The following is a 19324-nucleotide window of genomic DNA, read 5'->3' on the forward strand; positions in this document are numbered from 1 at the left end:
TCCAAGTGTGAGCAAACAAAGTTTGCGCTTGAAAGTATCTTCAGGACTGGGGTAAGGTGGTACAACACCAGGGCACTCCTTGCAAAGGTGGAGCAAGCTACCAACACTCCTATCTCAGTATCTCCCATAATGCAAAACACATCTCCTTGCAGATATGTCTAATGTTATGCATTAAGGGAAGGGCCACAACCCAGACTAGTTTCAACCTTTATTGAGGTCTCTTCAGTGGGAGCCAGGCCCAAGTGGAGATACCAGGCAAAAGCATTAGCAGGTCATCTCTACCTATAGGAGTTGCCAAATGGTGTGCTACCCTTTTTTAATAAATTACTCTGGATTTAGAGAAAGATGTTGAAAGTTTATTTTTCACTTGGTTAGAGTATAATAAATTTAGTTTAATCCTTTATCCAAGTGTGAGCAAACAAAGTTTGCGCCTGAAAGTATCTTCAGGACTGGGGTAAGGTGGTACAACACCAGGGCACTCCTTGCAAAGGTGGAGCAAGCTACCAACACTCCTATCTCAGTATCTCCCATAATGCAAAACACATCTCCTTGCGGATATGTTTAATGTTATGCATTCCCATCTGCAAGGAGATGTTTTTGCATTATGGGAGATACTGAGATAGGAGTGTTGGTAGCTTGCTCCACCTTTGCAACGAGTGCCCTGGTGTTGTACCACCTTACCCCAGTCCTGAAGATACTTTCAGGCGCAAACTTTGTTTGCTCACACTTGGATAAAGGATTAAACTAAATTTATTATACTCTAACCAAGTGAAAAATAAACTTTCAACATCTTTCTCTAAATCCAGAGTAATTTATTAAAAAAGGGTAGCACACCATTTGGCAACTCCTATAGGTAGAGATGACCTGCTAATGCTTTTGCCTGGTATCTCCACTTGGGCCTGGCTCCCACTGAAGAGACCTCAATAAAGGTTGAAACTAGTCTGGGTTGTGGCCCTTCCCTTAATGCATAACATTAGACATATCTGCAAGGAGATGTGTTTTGCATTATGGGAGATACTGAGATAGGAGTGTTGGTAGCTTGCTCCACCTTTGCAAGGAGTGCCCTGGTGTTGTACCACCTTACCCCAGTCCTGAAGATACTTTCAGGCGCAAACTTTGTTTGCTCACACTTGGATAAAGGATTAAACTAAATTTATTATACTCTAACCAAGTGAAAAATAAACTTTCAGCATCTTTCTCTAAATCCAGAGTAATTTATTAAAAAAGGGTGGCACACCATTTGGCAACTCCTATAGGTAGAGATGAACTGCTAATGCTTTTGCTTGGTATCTCCACTTGGGCCTGGCTCCCACTGAAGAGACTTTCTTCTTTCGTTCTTTGTGTTCCCCCGGTACCTAAGTGTAACAGGTTTTTCTTATCTGCAAACAGGGAAAGCTTGGCCTTTTCTACAGGTCTGTCTTTTTGTGGACTTGGATCGTACAAGGGTCTACTTTTTCCCCTCTTTTTTTTTTTTTTTTTTTTTTTTTGGAAGTATGTCTTTGGCTCTACCGAGAGTAAGAACCCTCAGGTTCGAAATCGACGCAAGTGTACACAAGAGGACGTTTGCGAAAGCGCTAATTGACTGCGTAGGGGCAGATAATATTTCTGGCTTTACCCCCTATGGGGGTGGCAGATATCAAGTAGTTTGTAAAAATACAACAACAAGGGGGAAACTTTGCCATCCTTTTGTCATTGGTAGCATCTCTAAAAAGATGAGAATAGAGCGATTCCCTCTGGAATACCTAGAAGGAGGCAACGACATAATTAATCAAGTCTTTTCGAAATGGGCAACCGTATGAGATGTCCAAGTAGGCAAAGACGCTGACTACCCTGAATGGATGTCGGGGGAAGTCACGTTCTCGTTAACGATGAAAACAGAAGTTCCGAATTTGTAATGATTGGGTCGGCCAGAGTAATGGTGAGTTACCCGGGAGTAAAGAGGCAATGTTTTAAATGTGGAGCCCTGACTCATCTCGGGGCCCAGTGCCTGAAGTTAAAGTGTAAGAACTGCCTAACGGCAGATCATACACTAGCACAGTGCCAATCGGCATGCCTAGAATGCGGCACTAACCACCATAAAATAGACACCTGTCCGGACAGAAATCTGGCCGAAAAATTGGGAGGCACTATTACGCCCACCACGGAAACAACAGCCAAAAATGTCATTGGTTCAGAATCGAATGATTTCCCCATCCTGAAGGCCGCGCATGAGGGAACAACAAAGAATCATGCCGCCATCTTCGAAACACTGCCAAGTACACCAGTGGAGAAGCCTGCAACCAGGAGAGATGAAGGGCAGGAGGAACCGGCCACCGATCAAACTGCCACTACAGACGTAGCAATCGAAAATAACCAACAGCACCAACAAAACAGAACTATCACTGCAGTCACAATAGACGAGGACACGGAGGCAGTAGATATGGAAATCAACAATGCAGAAACTACACAAAAGAGGCCAGCCAGCCCTGAAGAAGTAAATATTAAAAAATCGAAACAAGGAAGTCCAGCACAAGTTGGAAAAATAAAGGCAACTTCAGAACCCACAAAGTTCCCTCACGTGAAAGCCAATGCACCGATACTGCATCTCTTAAAGGACTTCCCCGAGCATATGAAGCTATTAAGAACAGCAATAGAAACATTCGGAGACATTGAACTCATACTCACAGGAAAAAACGGGCCTAAAGTTGTCAGCGCAGAATGGAACGATATGTTTGTCGAGGACATAAATGAAATCACTCCTGAACAGATTAACGATTTTATCGATGCAGGGGACGACGTGGGACTAGCATTGTACAGAGGCCTTTGCATGCTAAACTACGTCCTCGGAGATAAATTAGCCGATCACATAATTAGAACCCACAAAAATAGACAGCAGGAGGATTTAAACCTCGCCTAACATGCTGGCAAGTCAGTCCATTCCTAGTATAGATCTGCCAGACGAAAAAAAAAAAAAAATCTGGTTTTTTTTTTTTTTCTTCTTTTTGTCCTCTTTCAGATTAGAATTTTTGTTGTAAAGAAGGTCTATGTCTATTCCACACAGGAGGGGTATCCTGAGAACCTGGGCTGCGAAGGCTTACACCGAGGTGGTGCAGCTCCTTGTGGGCTGCATCACCCAGGCCAGGCTCTGCCCCCGCTCTTCTCAGTATTAAACTGGTCATTCAGGTTGAAATTTCAGAATTCACCTAGTTTCTTATTTCTTTGGTTCTGTCTTACAAATTGTTATATGTAATTTTTAATGTTATTTACCAGTTCCTCTTTTTCATATGGTGCTTTCATTTGTTTTTCCCCACTTTCCTCGGGCAGACACCTGAAGAAGTGACTGGCCAGGAAAGCTGAAAAGAATGGATGGAGGGAGATAATGTCGGAGATCTGCTTGGTGCTGACATTTAAGTCAGGCCAAGTAGATTGACTGAGGCCTCTTTTAACTATCTACTACTATCCACTCTTTCTCCTCCTCTCTCACTATCAAGCTGACTCTCGGCACAACTTTTTGACTCTAAAGAGGCCAATGATGAGGAGATATGAACTCCCATTCTACCTCAATAAAGGTCGAAACCAGTCTGGGTTGTGGCCCTTCCCTTAATGCATAACATTAGACATATTCGCAAGGAGATGTGCTTTGCATTATGGGAGATACTGAGATAGGAGTGTTGGTAGCTTGCTCCACCTTTGCAAGGAGTGTCCTGGTGTTGTACCACCTTACCCCAGTCCTGAAGATACTTTCAGGCACAAATTTTGTTTGTTCACACTTGGATAAAGGATTAAACTAAATTTATTATACTCTAACCAAGTGAGAAATAAACTTTCAACATCTTACAGTCAACATTGGAAATATCTAGGGTTAAATCAAAAATTATACTAAAATAAGTTGCATTCTTAATTTGTTATTATATGATTTTGAATAAGTAATATAAATTCATCACAAATGGAATGAGATAATTTGTTTTTCCTGAACCACAAGAACTATATTTACCTAAATGTAATTTTAAAAGAATTATCATACTTGCTGAGATAAGTTAAACATTCCCTTGTTTTTAGATTTCTCACTTGCATTGTGACCCCTAAAAGGCCAAAGCTAAACTACCTAATAATTTTATTGTTTCAATTACACTGTGTAATAATTTTATCAAGTTTTCATCAATTTCTAATTGAAGAATTATTTTAATTTTAGATGTTTTATTTTTAATTATTTTGCTAGGCCTAAGTCTTTGTAGAGTACCCTGCACTCAGTTCCCTTAAAGTTGGATCTGGATTGGTTGGTGGGATTTTACAGATACTGCAGCTTGCTGGATAGGCTAAGTGTGACGTTGGAGTTTTTGGCTTGCATTGCCTGAATTTTTATCTTGAACTTCTTTGCACTTTTTTTTTTTTGGGGGGGGGGGGAATCAATGCTTGGATACTAGCCCAGGAGGGATGGGGGGGGGTTGAGTGAAATGGAATGTGCAATCAGACCATGCAAAATGGTAAAAATTGCAGAAGTTTGGTACCATTGTAATGTTAAAAGTCAATACCTGAATTTAACTGGGTGAGAGATGTTTTGTTATTGTTGTTATTGAAAAGGTTTTGTTGAGGCTGGTGAGGATTAACTGGTATTCTGGACAGTTGGTTCCATCTCATCATTCACAGCAAATCCTTTCACATCTGTTCTAGTCTGTTTAGTGAAGTTAGAGAATGGAGACCAACATAAAGTGTAAGTTGGACAACTGAGGTAAGTGGTAGTTGTTGAAGTTCTGTTAAGTATAACACGTCTGGTTTTGATTGGCAGTGGGTGGTGGTACACATCATTTTAATTGCTGAATGGATATGGATTATTATTGTTAATGTTATTGGATTTTATGTTTCTTGGGATTGTTTTTTATTGGATATTTTTTGTAATCCATTGCAAAACTAAATTTAACTATGTTGTCTTTCATTATTAGTTTGGAGGAAGAGATAAATATGAGTAGGGCATTTAGTGTGAGGTGAAAAACTAAGGTATTCTTCCCACATTGCCTAGACTTCCGTTCCATATGCAGACAAAAGATATTCTGTTTTCTCTTGCATTGCACACACACACACACGGTTGAAATTTCACTGTAAGAAATTCAAATAACCAACATTTTGAATTATTTGGTGTAAGATTTGCCAATTTTTACTGTAATTTTCTAGATTATTTTGTAGGAACTGATTAATACAGTCAGTCAGTCAGTTCTTTCTATAGCATACTCTGTTATAACAAACTATACCTAATCTATCTGTGGGTTTGATATAATGAGTCAGCTGTATTAATTATCCATATAATCCACTTTAATAGCGTGTTGGTTATTGGCTAGTATGCATTGTGTGCGTGGGGAGGGGGGGCAGAATGGATACCATCTTTACTAACAACAGGCTGTGAATTCAGATTCTACTGCTATGTGAATTTTTGTGAAAGTCTTCAGCTTTTTCAATTATTTTCTTTTCTAGGTGTGATATTATCACCTTCCATATTGGAGTCTTGAACTGGCTTGCAAAAAATAAAAAATAATATAAATAAATAATGTAATAATAATGATTACTAAAGCAGGAGCAAGTTATCTGGCTTTATCAGATTGATGTAATATAGGTTTCCAACTTTCACTGAGTTTTATCAACTGAGAGAAGTTTATCTACATCTGTAATTGTATACATATGTTGTTGAAATCAACAGCACTTACCATATTTTCCAGTGTATAAGATGCACTTTTTTTACCTTAAAAATTCATCTTAAAAATGGGGTGCATCTTATATAATGAAGGTAAAGATTGTTTCCTCTTTTCAAAGTCATATGCACTCCCTTTTATGTTCCAAGATCTTTGTAGGCGGTTAATGGTGCAATCAAATTGATGCATGACCTTCACGTGACTTCTAGCGCGTCATTGGCTAAGAACGGGGAATCCCTATTCAAGTTTCATAATATCTTATCCGAGTAATCAGTTACTGATGTTTATCAGTATTGAGTTGACATGTTGAGATATTTTGTGTTCAGTTTGATATTTCCCCATAGATTTTAGTGATGGAAAAAAACAGGCGACATTCATATACTTCAAATTGCAGGTTGTAAAATATGCGGAAGAACACGGGAATAGGGAAGCTGAAAGACATTTTGGATCTCCGCCTACAGAAAAAATGATTATAACTTGGCGTGGTCAGAAGGAGATTTTGTACAATTTGCATAATGAAAAGCGCACGGAATGTGGAAAAATTGCGAACTGGCCAGAACTAGAGACCGAAGTTTTGAAATGGGTGCAAGAAAATCGGCAAAATGGCATTGCCATTTCAACAAAAATGATTTGTACACATGCAGTCAAAGTAGCCTGTGAGGTTTTTTCTAGAAAATTGTATTAAATTTCTTGGGTGCGTCTTATACACCGGAAAATACGGTAATTATGATTCAAAGGTACTTTTCAACGTGTCCTCTAAATTTGACATGTTATTCACCATCACCCCAAGATAACTTATTTCCTCTCCCTCCAACAATATATCTTCACCAACGGTAAATTCTACATCCCATCGGTGTTTTCTAAATTTTAAGGCCTTTTTGGGATAAGAACAATCCCATTTCACTCAATCATTATCATCCTACTGTGCTCTTTTCCTGTCTACATATCGAAAAACTTCCTAGTTTTTTTTTTTCCCATTTTGTTAGTTAACTGCTGCTCATAATGCACTTTTGCTGCTCTTACCAACCGAGTCACTCTCCTTGCCTGTTCTTTGTGCTCCTCATGAAATTGACTATTACCACTTAGCTTATGTTGCCTCCATAATGCTTTCTTTCTCTGTATTACATGCTCAATCTCTTCATTCATCCATTTCACACCTACTTTATTTAACCTTCTGACCCTTGGAATACATTTATTATTATTATTATTTGACACCTCCAGGGAGTCCAAGGACTCATCGAGGAAGGGCACCTGCTCTAAAACTCCTTCTGCACCATTCAATCACCAATGCCATCTACTGCTGACCAGCACTGGTGTTTCCACAGGCAATCACAAACATCCATGCCCACGGCGGGATTCGAACCCGCAGCCTTTTGGCTGGAGAGCGGATACGATATCCATTTGGCCAACCAGGCCGACAATTTAGACATTGTTTCTACTAGATAGTTCTTGAATATCATACAAGCTATACTGTGATCTCCTTTCCACCCAACTCCTCATTCCATGCTACAGTTGCCAGCTGTCTCCTGAGCTTATTATAATCACTAGTATTGTAATTCCACATATATCCTTTTCTCATAGAAGTCCTCACATGGCTGATTACCCAAGTAATCAGGTATGAGGTGTGACAATTTAATTCCCGGAATGGCCATGGAGTGTCGCCTGTGTGATGATTTGGTTGGAGTCACATGCGTAAACCTCAAGCTGATATAGCCATTTTCTAGTTGGCTATTGCAAAAACAGTAGAGATCTGTGTGTAAATTTTGGCATACAAATGTATGATCGAAATTTGGAGCAGTGTGTTAACATTCAATTTTGTGTGAAAATCAGCAAAACTGCTGCTGAAACTTTGGAGCTATTGAAAGTTGCATGTGGTGTGGATACTCTGAAAACGTCAAGTGTCTTTGAGTGGCATCAGAGATTCAAAGCTGGGCGATAAGATATGAATGACGACCCCAGAAGTGGGCAGCCAAAAACAAAAATGATGGACGCAACTGTGAACAGTGTGCGATTAATGGCTGATGAATTGCAAATGAATCAAGATACAGGGTAATTTTAACTGAAGAATTGGATATGCAAAATATTTCTGTGAAGTTTGCACCTGGGATCTTGATGGACAAACAGAATCAGCAGTAGCTTCAAGTTGTGATTGATCTTTCTGCAAATAAGCACATATTCCCAAGAGTAATTATGTACTGGTGCTTCCAGTACAATTCTGAAACAAAACACCAGAGCATGTAGTGGAAAACCCTGAATTCGCCCATGTCCAAAAAAAGTATACATGACGTTTGCAGTTCAAGACCATGCTGGCGTGTTTCTTTGATCACAAGGGGATATTCCACTATGAATTCATTGAACAGGGAAAACAGTCAACCAACAATACTATTTAGAGGTGCCTAAAAGATTACAAGATTCTGCTAAGAGAAAAAGACCTGAATTGTGGCCTGATGAGCAGATCATCTATTGCGACAATACGCCAAACCATAGTGTGCTCATCATGAGAGAGTTTCTGGCCAAAAAATCGATTACCAAATTAGGTAATCCTGCTTATTCACCCAACTTAGCTCCTCGTGATTTCTGGCTGTTTCCAAAAAAAGACCGCTAAAAGGACAAAGATTTTCCAACATCACTGATATCCAGCATAATGTGATAAAGGAACTCAAGAGTGTTCCGGAAAAAGAGTTCCAGGCCTGTTTCCAAAAATGGGAACACCATCTAAACCAGTGTATAAATGCACAAGGGGACTACTTCGAAAGCGACAGTAGCCACTAATGTATAGTTCCGAAAGTAGGTTTTTTATAGGTGCATTCTAAGAATTGAATTGTCACACCTCGTACATATGATTCCTTTATAATTATTTCCTCTTTATATATAATTACCACAGTGAAGTGATTTTAATTTATTAGGTAGTACACTGTTCATATGTAAAAAAACATCAAAATTCCTACAACTCTAAAAATAAAATTACATGAAAGTATAATACTACCAACAGCTCTCTACGGGACAGAAACTTGGACCTTAAAAAGAAGAAGCAGAGATGGAAACTGTTGGCTTTTGAAATGAAATGCTTCAGGAAAATCAACAGAATTCATTGGACAGAACATAAGACGAATGCACAAGTGCTGCAAGATTTGATATCCCTAACTCAACTATTCTTAACATAGTTAAAAAGCATAAACTCCATTGGTTTCGTCACATTGTGCAAATGCAACCAGACAGACTTCCTCACCTATTATTGGAGGACACTATGGAAGTTACAAGACCCAGGGAAAGGCCAAGATCAACATAGCATTATGTCCTTAGAACTGCATTAGACTTTCAAACTGTTGGCATATAAAATAGCTTGCTTTGGACAGAGAACGGTGGAAGATTTTTATCCACATGGGACTTAACCTGTCTTGAGGGCAGAGAAGAAGAAGAGAAGAGACTGTTCATTGCTGTTTTTATTTATTTTTATTTTATTATTTATTTACTTTTTTATGTGAATCCTACATGGAAGGTTGTTAAGTTATCATGCATTGGTTAGTACTGAGGATTGGCCATGGGTGAGTAATTTGAATATCATACTTCAGTAAGTAGGATATATCAGTGTTTTATGTAGAGCAGAAGAGCTGTCTGCTAATGAACAGGCCAGTACTAAGATATCTTTAACATATCTTTGATTATTTGATTAAATGTTCAATATTTTTTGTTCATAAAAATTGTGTACAGTCTTGTTCACGAGGTATTGAGATAACTCATATGGTATGTGTAAAATGAACCTGTTTTACAATAATAATATTGCAGGTGAGATTAGGCCTTTTTACTGTAATTAGATGAAGTTAATAAAAATCTAAATTTTTAAAACTTTTTCCAGAGGTTGAAAAACAATTAGAACAACAGAGTCCAGGAATTGGTTTTAAAAAGCATGGGGGTAGCTCTCCAAATGTTCATGCAATGGCTGAGGATGCAGAGCAAAAGATAGCACAAGAACAAAGTAAGTTTAATTGTTAATCATTTTAATCAAAATCCTCATGTTAATTGCGAATTCATTACTTTGAAAGTGCAAAGAAGTGCATATCCTTGCATTTAACAACACTCATCTGCACATGAAAAATCATATTTTGTCCTTTTAGGTAAAATTCCGATTTTCCTTTTTTTATTTTAGATTCTATGTGCACATTCCTAATAAGATATAGCAAAGTTTATGAACATTTATTTATGATTAAAAAGTCCATAAATTTATATGGACTGCAAATATTGCCTCCCAGTTTGATTATTTTCCAACATTTATTTAATAAAATATATTTTGAATATATCAACTGGTTCAATGGCTATACATAGCACACTGTACAGTGTTTTGTAATTTTATTGTGTAGAACAAATAAAATAATGCCTATTAATCATAGAATTCTTTTTAAGTGCAAGAAAAGTATTTTAAAAAATTGCAAATGTTGTAGTTAGATGGTTTGGAAATTTCTTTGCATGGTTTAGTATTATAGTTTCCAAGAATTTTATTGTATTTTTTAATTCATATTATACCCAAGCATATGCAAACAATAGTTTGTATGCAAAATTACTTTGTTGGTGTGCTTCTTATGTAACTAAGCGCAGTTGATTTCACTACAGGCATCTCTCTCTATATATATATTTTTTCACCTTATATTGGGGGAGCCAATATTGTTAAGTGGATAAAATCTTGATGATTCTGAACCAGAACTTTTCAATCAGAAACTCATTGACTACAGGATGTTGCAGAGTTTGCCCTCCCAGAAATGTTTTTTACCCCACATAATCAAATTGGCCAGAGAATACATTCAGTTAATAGACATATACTGACCTCATGAGCTTAGTTGCTTTTCCACCCAATCTAATATCTCAAAGTTACTATGACTTAATTTCTAGAAGTGAGAGTACTTTAGTTCAACTTTTTCATCACTTAAAAGGATTTAAGAAATAAGAATTAAAACATGAGAGACTTTTGATCTCCTTAGTAAGATAATTTAACTTCAAAACTTTAGAGAAGAAGCAGGGCCATATTTAAGATTGCCGTGTCACCACTCCTCTTCTGTCGAGTAAATTTTAGTATTAACAACTTTTCATAGTTCCTTCTAACAGTGATATGAGGCCCTAATCTGTAGTTTGTCTAGCAAATGTGTAAATCCAGCAATGAGAGGAAAGCTATAACAAAGTGCAAAATAAATAAGCCAATTAAAAAACTTCATTAATAAAGTAATTTTTATTCCTTTCAGTGCCAACACCTGAAAATGCTCAGAGTAAGTGAGCCTTTTCAGCGTGACACTTAAGTTTATGGATTTGATATTTGATACTCTGAACAGTGTTATATGCTCTAAACATATATGATATAAATATAGCAAAGGGAGAAAAAGTACTATGATGTTTTGAAAGAGGGGAATTCTACTCTGAATCGTGTCTTTTAAAAATACTGACATATGAAGAATGTGACAATGCTTAAAAATAGCATATAGATTAGTGCTTGAAAAGTCATTAGAATTAGAGATATATAGTTAATGACAGATTAGTTCATTTCAGCAGAAACTGATTTACTAAGCTACTTATAATGAATGGTGGTAAGTCTTTTAGTTTGAAAGAACCAGCTTTAGCACTTTTTACCTGAAAGTCACAATTTCTCTCCTAGGAACTTGGTCTGTTCCCACATTCAACTGACAGAAAAATTGCACTCTTAGGATTTAGCTGCCCAACTCTGTTAGTAAACATCGAAACTAAATAGGCGAAATGCTCAAGAGCAGTTTATGTATATATTCCTAAAAATAAAAAATCAAAGTAGTATACTCATATTTTGTATGCCACAAAAAAAAAATTGCACCAGCAAAGTGTTCCTTCAATCTAAGGCATTACACTTGCTGTATATCATTTTTCAAATTCTGATAATCATGCATAACTTTTTGAATCCTTTCCTTTAGCATTACATGGTGATCAACATTCATTTCATAAAATTATGGAGACTACAACCGTGTTAGGAATAATTAATTTAATTTCCCAACATTTACCTTCATATTATCTGTCATCATCTGGAATATACATGTATAGATACAAATACAAGCTATATTACATTTCAAACAGTATGCTAAAGTGACAACGATTTGATCAACTGTTATTCTATTGGCCTAACCTCTAGTGGAAAAAAAACTACTACCAACAAAATTCTTTACAAGACTCCACTTAAAAATAAAAATAAACTAAATTACAATAAAACTCTAGCCATTCTGTACATTAAAGGGATATCAGACAAAATAAACAGAATATTACAGAAATACTTAATGCCACCTTTAAACCTCCTGCAAAATTAAAGAACTTATTCAACTCATCCAAGGATCCACTTTCTCTGCTGGCCTACCCTGGCGTATACCGTACAAATTACAATGCACCTGTAATTTGCCCTATATAGGTAAAACAGGACACACATTTCCTATCAGAAAAAAAAAAAGGAACATAGAACATTAAATTTAACAACTATGGTTAATCTGGCCTTTCTGATCATGCCCTGAATATTCTACATAGAACTGGAAAGGCACCTGTTGTTTACACCAAAACATGGTATGAGTGTAAATTTAAGGAGGTCTCTGAAATTCTTATCAACCACCCTAATCTTAACAATGATGGTGGTCTAAAAATCCCAAGAATATGGAAGACATATTCTACTCACATAACCTTTTGGTCTAAGAGTTAATTATAATTAGGACTGTAAGTAATCGAGGATCTTAACTCAAATATAACAACACTCATGTTAAATTATGGATTAGGCCACCACTTTTTGCTGTATTAAAACTATCTATATGAAATTGATCTCAGATGATGTTAATAAATAGAACATAGCTTTAATGTGTTTTTTTTTCCCCACTAGAGGTAAGGCCAGTAGAATAACGGTTGATCAAATCATTGTCACTTTAGCATACTGTTTTGAAATGTAATATAGCTTGTCTTTGTGTGTGTATATATATACATTCCAGATGATGATGATGATCTTAATATGAAGGTTGAAATGTTGGGAAATTAAAGTAATTATTCTTAACACAGTTGTAGTCTCCATAATTTTACTGAAACGTATAACTTTTTGAAGTTTTATCTGAATTGCTTGACCCCCCCCCCAGTCTATACAGCAAAGTTTCCTTCCTTGGTGACTTCATCAATATTCCATTGCTTGAGCTGAAAAAAGATGCTGAGGTATTTGCTGTAACCCCCCCCTCTCTCTCTCTCTCTCTCTCTCTCCAGTTGACAATACTCTTAATCTTTTCTTGACCAGTTTTCTGATGTTTATAAACACAGTCACAAGAGCATTTTCATTTGCTTTTTTGGTGAAAAAGATATCATCATCACCACCATCATCAGTGGAAAAAAATATGAGTTCAAATCTTGTCTGGGGTGTGAGAAACCTTTATAAAGGATTTTCAGATGAAGATGAGTTGACCATTCTTATATAGAATCAGGATTTTTCCTCATAGAAGTTATTATTATTGTAAGAGACCTCTAGGGAGTCAGGGACTCGTCAAGGGAGGCCACATATTACTCACACTACATGTCATACCTTCTCTTGAGTTCCTTCGCAACATCTGCAGTCACAACCTCCAAAGGCAAGCCATTCCAGTCTCACACCACTATATGAGAAAAATCTAGTGCTTACCCCTTTCTTGATTGCATTCATTCTCAGCATCCATGGATGCCCTCTCATCATCTCCCCACCCCTCCATAACAAAAAATTTCAATCTACTGGTATCCTATATCATCCTTTCAGAAGTTTGTAGGTCTCTATCACATCATTCCTCTTTCTCCTGTTTGACAGCATCTGCCATCCATTAATTCTCAGTCTCTCTCTCTCTCTTTATATTCTACATTTCATAGTCCTGATATCATCTTTAACACTCTGTTTTAACCCTCTCCACTGTATCTGCATCACCTCAGGAACCAAGAGACCAGACCTGCACACAGGAATCCAGATGAGGTCTTATCAAAGCTTTGTAAAGAGGCAAAAATGACATCCTTATTTGTATATGTCACTGTTCATTTCAACATGGCAGTTATCTTCTGAATTGTATTCACAATCTTTGCAATATCTCCCCTGAGTTTCATTTTCCTGTCTACTAAAACTCCTCTCTAGCCTAGTCAGTTTTTTCTAGCATATAATATGCCATTGAATATCTCATTACACTAAAGCGCATAACTTTACACTTACTACCATTGCACTGACAACCATTTTCACCTGCCCACAATTCTAGCTTATCCAAATCATTCCTGTATGTTTCTTGTTAAGTTCTGCCCATTGTTATATCATTAACAATGGACCAAGGAGTGATCTCTGGGGTACACCACTGGTCACCTTGAAATCTTGCAAACTCACATCTCCCATACATCACTTTTTGATATCTGTCAATCAGCCATCCTCTTTTCCATAATCTAGTAGCTTATAATCCATCCCATATTCTCCAACTTTTACATAACAGCCTTCTATGATGAATCCTGACAAAAGCTTTAGCAAAGTCCAAAAGTATCATGTTTTATACTTTCCCCTTTTCTAACTCAACCATCACATTATGGGCAAGTTACTCAAATGTGACCTTCCCTTAGTAAGTCCATGCTGTTCATTACAAAGCATAGATTCTCTGTCAACTCATTTTTGCTTGCAATTTCTTACCAACTTTTCCAAAATCTTCATCACTCCAGAAATACTGATGGATCAGTAGTTAGACACATCAGTCTTTGCACTACCCTTGTGCAATGGAATTATCATACATTCTTTCCACCCCTGATAGCATCTTCCCTGTGTTGAGACTCACATTGTACAGCCTAGTTAAAGGTACAGCTGAATACTCTTTTAGCATCCATGCTGATATCCCATCAGTCCCTATTGCCGAATTCATATTCAGTTTATGCAGTAGCTATAATACCTCCTCCTCATGCTGCTGAGTTTCTTCCTTCAGTGTAAAAGGTAGCATTGAGCTCAACATTGTATACACAAGATTTGATAGCTTATAGCAAAATGGGCATTCGTTAATTAAACACTCTCTTCTGCATCTGCCCCCAACATGCTGTTTCATTGACAATAATTATTCTTTCATATTCATTCTTTATTATGTTTGCAACATAACGATAGAATTCTTTTTTTTAGTTGCTTGCAGAGCCAGTTTCATTTCAGACTTTGCTTTCCATATAATAGTTGTAACTCTTCTGGCCTGCAACGTATACTTTTCATAACTGACATCATCCTTATGCACATGATATCAAAACATTTTTTCATTCAGCAGAACTAATATAATTAACAGATTGTGAGGGCAGTTAATAATTAATAATAACTGGCCTGATAGGAACTGGAACATTATTAAAATTCACCAGATTTTCCTGAGAATTCTGAAGAGATCAGTGTTTTAGACATTGGTTATAGAAGATCTTAAAGATTCAGTCATTTGAATACTACAGGATTTCTTGAATGAAGAAGACATTAGCAAAGCTATGAATAAGATTTGAAGTTAGAAAGAGAGAGAGAGAGAGAGATGTCATTAATGTATAATGATGTTTAAGGGTGTGTAGGTATCTCTTCAGTTGTATCATTAGTATAAAGACTAACGAAGATTTTCTGATATCCTCCTGGTGAAAGATCAGAGGAGGCATGCAGTGAGTAGTTCATGGTAGCAAAAGGTGATTTGTCTTGGTTGTATATACAAGAGTTGGAGGAACTAATACCAAGAGCTCTGCATTATCTGTGATATCCTTAACATTGATAATATCTTTACCATATACACCACCGCCCACTGAATTAGAATTCTTTATGCAGATGTACGTAAACACCATTTATGCAGCGTATATGCAAAATACTTTGTCACATAGAATACTACATATTCTAGCTAACTATATATTAATTTGCTGGTCATTAATAGTGAATAGTGTTCATCACAATGGGATATCTTTCAGAGTTCAATAAAGGGCTTGTTATTGCTGCTCCCCTGGCTGGAGTCATGATTTTGAAAACAGAAGAGCTGACTGGTTTCTCAAAAGGTGAGATATCCCCTGTGTTTAATCAGTGGAAAAATAATCCACATTGCTTGTCTAAGAGGCATAACTATGGTCCTGAGACAGTCTGTCAGGAACAAGATTGACATCATCTGTTGAAGGCTTGTATTTCAGTAATTGACCGAAGCATTCAATGAAAGTTCTTCCCCACTCATATCTCACAAAACTATGCACAGCGATTTGAAGAGGATTGGTATTGGCAGTCGCATGCATATAAGGAAACCATTGATTTCTGTGAAGCTTCTAATTCAGTGGCTGGTACGTGTAGCATCAAGATGTGAGAGAAGTGGAAACTAGGAAGGGTAGACATTATACCTAACAGCCTTTGGGGGAAAAAAAGAGGAAAGAAAGGGGGGAAAGAAAAAAATAAACTAGGAGGACTTAACTTACTTGGATTTGTTGATAATTCTCTTACACTTGTTTTGGACTGTAGTGTAGGCTGGGTGAGAAGATGGTGTTTTTGACTCAAACCATTGAAAAGGTTTGAGTCAAAGTGTAATTTTATCTCAGATTGCAAAGGCACATTTTTTAGAGAACCAATGCATAGGTATAGGTCATAGCTTTGCACTGGTGTAGGGAATGAAGGCCCTCATCCAGTAAGAATTATTTCAGTTATATAGTCAGAGCAGGTGTTTGGATCAGGATGTTTGAAATGATCAAGATGAGACTTTCATTTATATATAAAATGTGGACTACTAACATCATTTGCATGTTAGATCTTGTTTCATGAACATATGTCTTTATCATATTTAAAGTGGCACAATAAAAAAAAAAAAAAACAGCAAATCTATAAATAGAAGTGCAACTAGTTTTTTTGTATTTTTGAAATGGCAAATAGAGATAATGCATGTTGCGTTCAAGTAATGTTCAGTTATATCATTAGAACACAACATGTATTTCATTAAAACACCACTTCATATTCTTTATGATCGTTAGATAGATATCCATTAAAAGAATTTAATGTTTTAACAAATTAAAAAACTCTGTAAGTTATAGCTCACTGTTTTGTCCACTACACTGTGATCAACCTCATAAGCTCATAATGCTTGAGTAGACTGGCACATAAAGCAACTAAAGCATTTTGAATTAATTAACCATATATTGTTTGACACCAGTGAGGAGGAGGAGGGATATTAAACATCAGAGATTGTATTGATGAAGTTAGAAAAACTTCTAACACTTTTTCAAACTTCAGATAAGTTGGATTTGAGAGGAGGGGGAAGCAACTATAATGAATTCAGAATGCCTTATTGATGAAAACTGGTTACAAAAGCCTAGAGTTTGTAAGCAGAACTTGCAATCTTGAGTAAAACAAGGAAAACTGTTGAGTAACTAAGTTTGCATAATTATAATGATAACTCATAATACAGTAGATAACTTAATATTGGTTGTAGCTGTGGCTTGATGTTGATCTCGATGATCCAATTATAATGAACATTATGATTGAGAGGAAAATAGTAATGGATCAGGAAGATTAGAGACCCCTTAATGCAAATCTTAGCGATCTCTATGATGTTAATTTATTTTCATGGTATTGATTACAACACAGAATGATAAGAAAATAATTAATATTTATTCATTTATTGGCTGATATTTTGCTGGTATATACAGTATATTCAGAGCACAAGAACAGTTTGTCACAGTATGTGAAACAACACCAATTTGGTATAACAGTGGGACTAGTTTAACAAAAAAAATTGTAATGGGCAACAAAAGGAACTAAAGCACCCAAAGTCCTGATTAGGTGCTATTTTGGAAAAAGAGAGAAAACAAGTATTAATTTGATCTTAAAATAACTGTCTCCCAGATTTTTGGTAAATTTATACAGCCATATTTGCTAAGATTTGGAGTATGCTTAAAATTTGCTGTTGACTCCAAAAACAATCTTTCTGACTTATAGTGATTTTTGTGTAGCACCTTTGTTTTCTTCTATTTGATCCTGTGTGAAGGGTTATCCTAGGCTAAACCCGACTTGCCATAACAATAGTGATGGATGCATTTTTTATGTTCACCAAGGCAGATGTTGACAGTTCTTCCTGTCTGTCCATAGTAAGCTAGGTTACAAGAACAAGCTTTTCCAACTGTTCTATGTAGAAATTGGCTAAAGGAGGAGAAAGAGGGGAACCCATTGCTGTCCCAAATAGTAGTTTGTATATCTTCCCTTTCCATGCAAAATAGCCTGCATGTACTATAAATTTAAATAGTTCAAATATATCTGGAGGGAAATGCGATTTTAGCAATTCAAATGTTTCAATTAACAGTACATTTGTAATGAGTGAAGTAATATCAAAATTAATCATTATGTCTAGACTTTTTAAGATATGATTTCTAAAATACTTTTTAGGTGAACAGAATTTTTAACAAAGGAGGAAGAATTATTTGTGAGGGTGGCTAGTAATTTATCTAAATGTTTAGCAAGTTTGTATATGGGCCTGTTTATACTATCCACAATAAATAGGTCTTAGGGATGTACCTTGTTTGTGAATTTTAGGTTAGGTTAAACTGTTACCATCCCATATATATATTCTGGGTGTTTTAACATGAAAAGGCTCGAGTTTGTTAACTTTTTTTCTTTTTTTTTTTTTTTTTTTTTTTTTTTTTGCCAGGAAGTAACTGTTTTTCAATAATTTTCAATCTTTATTCTTTTGAGAATTAGTGGGATCATGATCTATGATTTGGTATGTAGATTGATCATGTAAAAGGATGTGCATTTTGCTTTCATATTCTGTTAAATTCATCACCACAGTTGTATTACCTTTGTCTGCTCTAGTTATAGCAATATACACTATATAACACAGCTTCCAGGTGGTTCCTTATCTTTTTCTGTTTATAGAAAACCCACAGGGAGATATTTACACAAACAGTCACATCATCATCGTCCATCTCAGCATAGTATCCTAAAAACACTTATCTAAATGTTTAGCAAGAGCTATCTGTTCCAATAACAATGCTCTTACCGCTGAACTTACTCACCTGCATCACACTTTCTTAGCCAGTGTCTATAATCCTCATAGGATAGAAAATATACTAAATGTTCCTCAGAAATCCCCTCCATTGCCTATCTCACAAAACTACAGCAAAACTGTTACCATCCCATACATTCAAGGCACAACTGAACAGATATCTAGAGTGCTTAATAAATATCAGCTATGCACCATTTTTAAACTATATGTAATTGGCAACTCTCATCCATTCGCCTAAGGATACACTCCCTTCTTTATCACATCCAGGAGTTTATGAAGTGCCCTGTTCTTGTGACCTGGCTTATTATGGACAGATGGAAAGTACTGTTGACATCCGTCTTGGTGAACATTAAAAATTACATCCGGCACTATTGTTACGGCAAGTCTGATTTACCAGACCATGGCTTGGATACCCCCTTCACACAAGAAGAAATGGAAGAAAACAAAAGTGCTACATAGAAATCATAAGTCAGAGAGATTGTTTTTTGGTGTCAACAGCAGCTTTAAAACATATTCCAAACCTCAACAAATATGACTGTATAAATTTACCAAAAATCTGGGAGACAGTCATTTTAAGATCTAATTAATACTTGTTTTCTCTTTTCAGGCATAGATGGCAACTAATTAGGACTTTAGTTCCTCGTGTTGTCTGTTACAATTTTTTTTTTTAAAACTAGT

General features: G+C 36.3%; 1 protein-coding gene across 1 annotated transcript in view; it reads left to right on the top strand.

The window, feature by feature from the left end:
- Positions 1–19324, top strand: part of LOC150092387 (uncharacterized) — a 265602-nt gene that overhangs the window by 201649 nt on the left and 44629 nt on the right. The window contains exon 10 of the mRNA XM_090415087.1: positions 9517–9636. Coding sequence (XP_090271213.1) covers positions 9517–9636 — 120 coding nt within the window. The remainder of the gene's footprint in view (positions 1–9516; positions 9637–19324) is intronic.

Source organism: Typopeltis vanoorti, chromosome 26, assembly GCF_054136105.1.
Source record: "Typopeltis vanoorti isolate ZY-2024b chromosome 26, IOZ_Tvanoo_1.0, whole genome shotgun sequence".
NCBI lineage: Eukaryota > Metazoa > Arthropoda > Arachnida > Uropygi > Thelyphonidae > Typopeltis > Typopeltis vanoorti.